This window comes from Diabrotica virgifera, chromosome 5 (assembly GCF_917563875.1).
Source record: "Diabrotica virgifera virgifera chromosome 5, PGI_DIABVI_V3a".
Lineage (NCBI taxonomy): Eukaryota > Metazoa > Arthropoda > Insecta > Coleoptera > Chrysomelidae > Diabrotica > Diabrotica virgifera.
In genome coordinates this window covers 116,252,255-116,261,064 of record NC_065447.1, presented here as the reverse complement: position 1 = coordinate 116,261,064, position 8,810 = coordinate 116,252,255, and the positions used below count along the sequence as shown (strand labels likewise).

Sequence of the window (8,810 nt, the reverse complement as noted above, 5' to 3'; positions counted from 1 at the left end):
TTTAGAGCCCTGTTTTGAACAATTTTTACTTGTGTTGATATTTTGGAATATTTCTTTTCATATTTCTCATAGATCTTCTTAGATGGTTAAGTTATTGCTGAGTTTAATATTACTTATTTAAAACATCTGAATGTTTACTATAGTTTCATCATTTATAATCAAGAAACAAATACATGTGTCTCTACCTCATATAAAAAAAATCAATAAAAATAAAAACACTTAATGTGTTGTCGAATAGGTTTCATAAACATTTTTTGCTTTTTCAATTGCTGAATATGGAATAATTATCTTTTTATACTTAAACCTTAATTTGATAATTATTGTGAAACACTGACTGTTTCCCCTACGGCAACTTTTTCTGTGCACGCGCCTGTAGTTATTTGGTTGGTGGAGTGTATCAAAATATTACAATATTGTAAAATAGATTTTATTATTGTATGAGTATGCATCCACAATATGTTCTTCGAGGTGGGGACGTTAAGAAAGCAAAAACTTTTGACATATATCTTGCTGTTATATATATACGCACCGAGTAAAGGGTAGAAACAACAGTCGCTTGAACCTCGTATGTGTGCAATGATGAGCCTCCAAGTAAGTGAACAGTGATTATTTGTTTATTTCTTGTGGAGCATCGATGTTAGTCGGTACCATTGTCGGTAAACAAAAATATATCGTAGACAATTAGAAAATATCAGGGTTCTACGTCTTCTAAGTGCACCGCAAATTTTCAGATCTATTCTGTTTTTGTTTTGACATATTATATTTTATTATTTTCTTCTAGTCAAATTGTAGCACTCTTAGTAAAAAAAATTATATTATCGATATTTATACATTTACAATTTCAAACTTTTTCCAATATATCACTTTCATAACATTCATGCCAAGATACCCATATTTTTGTTTTGGTAGGTACCTATATATTTCGGATATTGGCGTTCATTCTGGTTACACTTATTAACTAATGCTTTAAAAATATTATAGCTGCTATTGTGGAGAACCATTTTCCCAGGTTTTTTAACCATGATATTCTTCTTCTGTTAATTCCTCGCTATCCGAATATTTTGCCTTGAAGGAATTATTTTCAGTAATCTGTATTTAGTGCCTTTCCTCATTCTGTGTCCGAAATACTCTAATTTTCTCTTTTAGTCGTTTACATCACTTCTCTTTCTTTCTCCATTCTTCGTCGTCGGTCTCGTTGGTTATCTTGTCCGTCCATGATATCCTTAGGATCCGCCTGTATAGCCACATCTCGAAGGCTTCAAGTTTTTTCTCCATCGCTTCAGTGAGTGTCCAGCATTCAACTTCGTAGTATAATATTCTGAAGATATAACATTGTAGGAGCTTTAGCTACATTTATATTCGGATTAATATTGTGGCTTGTAAACAGTATGTCCATGTGGTTGAACGTACTCCTAGTGTTCTCAATTCTACATTTTAATTATTGTGAGTGATCCCATTGTTCGTTTACCATTGTTCCAAGATAGGTAAACTGTTCTACTCGGTCCACTGGTGTATTATTGATCAGCAATTGATCGTCCCTAATTTTATTTTTGGTGATGACCATAAATTAATTTCTGATATGTTTACTTGTAGTCCGAATCTTTCATTTACTTCATTTACTTTGTTTACTAGTTGCTGTAAACTGTTTAAACTGCCTGAAAAATAACGGTGCCATGCATAGCATGTTGTATGTTGTTTAGACGTTCTCCATTTAGGAGTAGTTCATGTTTAGTATAGGTAACATAATACAGGTGAAAGTATACCTCTCAGAATCTAGATCGCTTTCGTCGGTTCATCTCCAAGATTTGTTCTTATTGTGGCTGATTAATTCAGTATACATTTTGTATTATACTCCGGTCTTTATCATGCATCTGGGCCTTTGTTAGAACATCCAACATTCTTAGGTGTTGAACTGTGTCAAATGCTTTTTGGTAGTCCACGTAGCCAGTGTAGATATCCCAACTCATATCTTTGCATCTTTGGAATACATAATATACATGAATCCAAACTGTTTGTCTTGTATTCTCTCTTCGCATAGCTTGTATATTTTGCGATGTATAATTTTATAAACAAGTTTTAATGCATGGCTTATTATACTTATAAGATAAGCCTATATTCTCCACCATGCTCCTTTTCTTGGTAACGTAATAAATTCTGAAACTAGCCAATGTCTTGTTTTGGAATGTTGCCTGTGTCATATATATTCAAGATTTTACATAGTAGTCTTAAAGATTCATCATCAAGAAGTTTAAGAAATTTAGACTGTAGTCCGTCTGGTCCTGGTCCCTTCTCTTATTTCTGCCAATAGTATAATAGGTGGCCACTATTTAGGCCTGGTTCTCCCTCTGAAAAAAAAATACCCATAATAATGGAAATCAAGTTTCTGTTATATATTATGTAAGATGATGTTTTCTCTCATTTTTTTCTTGGTTTATGTAGTTCTCTTGCGTAGGTGCAAAATTTCGCGCCAATATGTTTTAAATTTTCGAATATAGTGAGAAAACTAATAGATCATTTTGAAAAATTTAAACGCAGAAAGAAAGACCGCATTATTACCGAGCGCAAAAAATAAGGAATTTTCGGCCCTCGGTAATAATGTGATCTTTTATTCTGCGTTTAATATTTTCAAAAATACTTATAAGTTTCCTTAGGATTCGAAAAATATGAATGAATTTAAAACACATAGGTGCGAGATTTTTGTGTTCTTTTTATTTTCTATGAATTTTTAAAGTGATATTTTAAGTAATTAATACCTTTTACTATTGCATATACTATTGCAATATCTATAATAAACATTTTCAAAGGAACAAACAATTAAATCGATTACATCTTTAATTGCCACTATTGCGGTTACCACTATTCTCAAAGAAAACCTCCATCGATTTTATCCTTAATTTGCGCTGTTAGTTGACATATTCAGCAGTTGATAATTATTTCGATCTATTAAATGCTTCCTTTTGTGTTGATTGTCTGAAAAGTGTAAAATATTTAATACAGACGACTACAATTGTAAATTGTCGATAGTGTTTTATTATTTATCTCCAACACAAGAAATTGTAAAAGTGCTAATAACTGAATTTTTAACACGATAAGTTTCACTATGCATTAAAACTAGCCTTTTAATTTTCTTCGGTCAACTATAAATGTATAAATACACGACACCCTTATATTTATAATTAAAAGTTAAAACTTTCTTTTATTCAACAACCCTACTCCCATTGATATACTGAAAATCTTCTCAATAATTCAAACATTCAATAGGTATATTTTTTTTTTTCAAAATTAATTTAGATCGTTAGTATCTAAAAATATCTAAGTATCAAAAAATGTAAAAATATAAGAAATTTGTCATTAATAATATATACAGTGCTAGTCAAAAGTCCGTACCCCCCCTCGTATCTTTTGAACGGTTATACTTATAATAGTGAAATTTGGAGGGAGGAAATAAACGGACGTAAGCTTCTTAACTATTACTGGTCATGACGGGTGACGTAATTATGACAGATGACTTTACAGCGCCACTGTGACAGATAATTTTAAATGGGACCGTATGGCAAGTGATACCTCGTTTGAAAGGTATTGAAAGTACCTATTCAGTCATATTAATTTGTTTGAGTTTAAGCTAATTTTGATGAATAAATTAAATAAATATAAAATTGTAGTTTCGAATTTAATTAATAAAAATTCAAAATTCTGCATATGATTGCTTATCAAAAAGGTTGACGTTGACGTAAAAACTACTAGAGAATTAAAAAACGTCAACTTTTTTGACAAAAAAACCATAGGCGGATATTTGAATTTTTATTAATTAAATGCGAAACTACAATATTATATTTATTTAATTTATTCACCAAAATCAAAATCAACTAAAACCCAAAAAAATTGGTATGCCTGAATAGTTATTTTGAATACCTTTCAAATGAGGTATCACTTGCCGTAAGATCCCATTTAGAATTATCTGTCATAGTGGTGCTGTAAAGTCATCTGTCACTATTACGTCACCTGTCATGACTAGTTAAGAAGCTTACGTCCGTTTATTTCCTCCCTCCAAATTTCACTCTTATAGGTATAACCGTTCAAAAGATACGAGGGGGGGTACGGATTTTTGACTAGCACTGTATAATAATTTTTCATAAGTATGAACTTCACTTTACTTTATAGCTCTACATCTGTTTCATAGTCAAGATGATATTTTTAATTTCTCCTTGATATAAATTATTGAGAGAATATAGAGATATACCCTCCTCTGAGATTTGCCCATATATACCCTTCTGACGATCCCTAATAAGGGTGAAATTTACGTAAGGACGTTTTTGGTCCTCTCTGAATGAATTGAAATGTAAGATGTCTCTTGTTTTCGTCTTGCACCGAATTCATTAATAATAGTTTTACTCCTATATAAGTATCGGGATCAGGATTTCGTTGGATTTTTGCCTTGATGAATAGGCAGGTAGTAAAGTGCAACTTTTAGACTTCCCCGTATCTTCCTTCATTCATCGTTTGTTTGGTTCGCAAGCAATAGAAATCAGGAATACAGGCGTAACCAAAAAGTAGTCCCAAGAGAAGTGTCTTAATAATAGAATTAGTAATAAAAAGTAATAAGAAATAACTTAATTCTATAAAAATTTAGACAGCTAATAATCAAGTTCCTAAAATGTTATATGTATCCTGTATTACTATATGAATGTGAAACCTGGATCATGAAGGTTAACACGATGAACAAATTAGAAGTGTTCGAGATGTGGTCATATCATAGAATGCTCAGAATATCATGTTCAACGCAGTTCAAACAGAGAAGTATTTAACAGAGTAGGTCAAGGCGAAGGTGACTTAATCAAGATGATAAAAAACAGAAAACTTGAATATCTGAGGCATATAATGAGAGGTAGCAGATACAGGATGCTGCAGTTAATAATTAATGGAAAGATAGAAGGAAAAAGAGGAATTGGTCGGAACACATATCCATGGCTCCGAAACCTTCGTTAATGGACTGGCTTATCAGCAGATCAATTATTACATGCCGCGCAAGATCGAGAACGACATCGGCAAATTGTTATGGAAGCTACCCACGCCGAAAATAAGAGATTTAAAAATCTATCTTTAGCTGCAGCTGTCACACGTCCCGTTTTTTGAAGAATACTTATTTTAACTCCTAACTGAATTTTAAAACGTCATAATAATCGACTTAAACCACTTTGCTAAACTTCCATGTGCTCAGCTGAATATAAATTTTGCCATAGACCCGTTTGAAAAAAGCTTAAAGTCCAATAAAGTAAACCACAAAAACTATGCCATATTTCCAAATAATTTCAAATTAGGCTGAAATTATTTTTCATCATCATCATCACTTTTAGTGGCGTTACAGCTCTTTATGAGCCAAGGCCTTCTTCAGAACAATCCTCCATTCGCCCCTGTCTCTGGTAACTCTTCTCCATGCTCTAATTCCAATATATCTTAAATCATTCTCGAAGTTGTCCTGGTACCTAAGGCTCGGTCTTCCTCTTGCTCGTTGTTCTATCGGCCCTCTTCGGTCAAAAACTTTAATATTTTTCAGTATTTGGAATTAGCACCAAATCGCAAAAAACATTTCTTCCGAGATTTCTACTGTTTGCAGATTTCCGTAACTTATGTACTCCTCTGTGTTTTATACCTCCATTTATTGTAAAAGCTTCTGATATTCAATTATCACTAATTAAAGCATTGTTGTTCTCATTAAATGTTTTTGTATCATTCTTAATGAGGCTTTTTTGAGGCCAATAAATGCTAAATCTCTACCTAGTGTTTTGGCAAAGGTTGATAGGTGCGTTTAATCAAATTTTTCAGGAGAGCATTTTGAAAGTTTGAATCATGTTTTGCCAGCTTAAAAACAAAAAGTAATCAACATAAGAAATCAATTCACATATCAATTTTTGCCCTATCTAATAAGTAAATAGCGGATATATCATACATTGTCATTCTCATTTTTAATGGTTTTACCTTCACCATAGACATACCAAACTCTACCAAATTTAAGAAATGCTACTAAATAACATACCAAGCAAATAATCGGACATATAAAAAAATCGGGCTTATCAAGTTTTGCCATAACATTACAGAAATATAAGCTCTTTTTCCCTTGCGGTGATTTTTAAGTTATCTGTTTTATATGATTCTGTATACTCTTACCACTTCTAAATATATTTTTTGGTTCGTGTAATATGTGATTTCTCATTATTATAGATCGTTTGTTTATTATTTTCCTATGAGTTTGACACATGTACATAGGAACGTCAATCCTCGGTAGATATTGCATTTTCTCCTGTCTAAATTTTTGTATATGGGTAGGTAATTTACACTTTCCAATCTTCTGGTATATCTTTATTTTCAGTATTTTATTCATTATTTTTAGTAATATATATTTGTTCTCCTTTTTGCTCATCTTTTTTCTTGTAATATGTACTGCTATTCTATCCACTCCAGGTGCTTTTCCATAATTTAACGTTTTTATTGCTTTCTCTATTTCTTCCTCCTCTTGAATTTTCAGTGTTACCTTCCAGTATAATATTTATTTTTTCATGAATGCCTTCTGGGTTAGAGAAAATGTTCAGTTTATAAATTTTAATATAAAATCAATGAATTTGTTTAGGGTTTGATTAAATTATTATTTTTAGAAAGGAAAATAAATTTGTATCCATTCTAAAATCATTTATTTTATTTCAGTACTGTGGATTGGTCCTTTTGGCAGGCCTTTTGTTGGTTTCCGCCCACCCTGGAACCGACTCTAAGGTTGAAGCCAAGGTATCTTCAGTAGCCGAGAAGAAACAGGAAAAACGTGGTCTTCTTGATCTAGGCTACGGTGGGGGACACGACTTTGGAGGAGGACTTGAACTTGGAGGGCATGGTTTGGATTTGGGTGGACATGGTGGTTTCGACGGAGGATATGGTGGAGGGTTAGGTGGAGGGTATGGTGGATTAGACGAAGGTCATGTTAAGCACATTACCATCACCAAAGAAGTTAAAGTACCTGTTCCTGCACCATATCCCGTACACATCGAAAAGAAAATACCAGTTCCAGTGCCAGTCAAAGTACCTGTACCAGTAGATCGTCCATATCCAGTACACGTACCTAAACCATACCCGGTTCCCGTAGAGAAACCAGTACCATACCCAGTAATTAAGAAGGTACCATACCCTGTTAAAGTACCATACAAAGTACCATACCCAGTACCTCACCCAGTACCTGTTCCAAAACCAGTACCATACCCAGTCCACAAGCCAGTGCCATACCCAGTTAAAGTACCCGTAATCGTAGAGAAAAAAGTCCCAGTTATTGTCCACGGCCATGACGATCATGGATTTGGAGGCGGTTTTGATGGTGGTTTGCATGGTTTTGGAGGTGGGCTAGACCTGCACAGCCACCATTATTAAACCAAACATTAAACAAGTGACTGTTGTTTCTATTTCATTGTTTTATTTTCATCTATGTTTTGTTGCACCGTTGTTTTCTTCTCATCTTTTACTTGTAATATAAACTTATTTATACACTTTTTTCTACCTTAATAAAAATATTTTTATAAATTTTTTTTATTTAATCTTCTCATGTGTCTTAATTTATACTAGCAAATATACCAAGACAATTGTAAAATTATCAGAAAAACAGCAAGGTTTAAAGTCGGGAAGATCATGCACCGACTCTGTATTTATAATGAGGCAAGTTCAAGAGAAATCGTTAGGATATAACAAACCGGCATATTTATGTTTCGTGAAATTTAAGAAAGCATTTGACAGGGTCAAATTAAAGGACGTTATGCATTTGTTATACTTAAGAGAGTTACCTGTAGGTATAATTAAAACGATCGAAAACATCTACCAGAAAAACACAATAAATGTAAAAGTATAAAATGAACTAATTGACCCAATTCAAGCAGGCAATGGGATAAGACAGTGGGATTCCTTGAGTTCTTTAACGTTTAACCTGATAATGGATGAAATGATAAAAAAGTAAGAACTATAAAAGGATACCAAATGGTTGAACAACAACTCAAAATGATCTGTTATTTAGACGATGCAATAATAATCTCTCAAAGTGAAGATAATATAACCGCCAGAAAACTTATCATGTTTATTTCACCAAAAAAGGCAAAATGCATGATTATAACAGCAAATCTAATATGTGTAAATTGGAGCTAGATGGTCAAATATTAGAACAATTGATGGAGTTTAAATATCTAGGCCTCACACAATCCAGCTACGGAAAGCTCGACACAGAAGTGGAAGATCAATTGAATAGAGCAAACAGAGCCGAAGGTTGCCTGAACGACACAATATGGAGAAATAAAAATATCGGTAGATATAGAAAATATTTTCATAAAGAAATGAAAGATAGAATTTACAAAACAGTCATTAGACCAATAGTGCCATACGCGGCAGAAACACGACCTGACAGAGAGGATAAAAAGATTGGTCGAAACAGTGGAGATGAAACCACTCGAAAAATCGATGGGATAGAGCTAGAAGTACAGAAATACGACGAAGATGCGAGGAGAACATTATTAACTGGATAAGAAACAGAAGAGTAAAATAGAATGACCACATAAGGCCAATTACAACAAATAGAGTAGTAAGGAAAGCGATAGACGGTTCCCCAATAGGAAGACGATCAGCGGGAAGATCACGAAAACGATGAAATGACAACTTACTGGAGGCACATTGAAAAAACAGACAGAAAGAAGAAGAAGAAGAAGAAGAGGACGAAATATACCAAGAGCAAAATATATTACGAATTTAATAATGAATGTACGTTAATAATATTTATTATTATATTAATAATA

The 8,810-nt window shown here is 33.0% G+C and overlaps 1 protein-coding gene across 1 annotated transcript; it reads left to right on the top strand.

Moving 5' to 3' along the window:
- The first annotated feature begins 431 nt into the window (after positions 1-431).
- On the top strand, positions 432-7,557 carry LOC114342833 (tetra-peptide repeat homeobox protein 1-like). Its single transcript, XM_028293643.2, has 2 exons — positions 432-591; positions 6,700-7,557. Exons 1-2 carry the CDS (start codon positions 568-570, stop codon positions 7,405-7,407), a joined length of 732 nt encoding a protein of 243 aa, XP_028149444.1. The 5' UTR covers positions 432-567; the 3' UTR covers positions 7,408-7,557.
- The last annotated feature ends 1,253 nt before the right edge of the window (positions 7,558-8,810 follow it).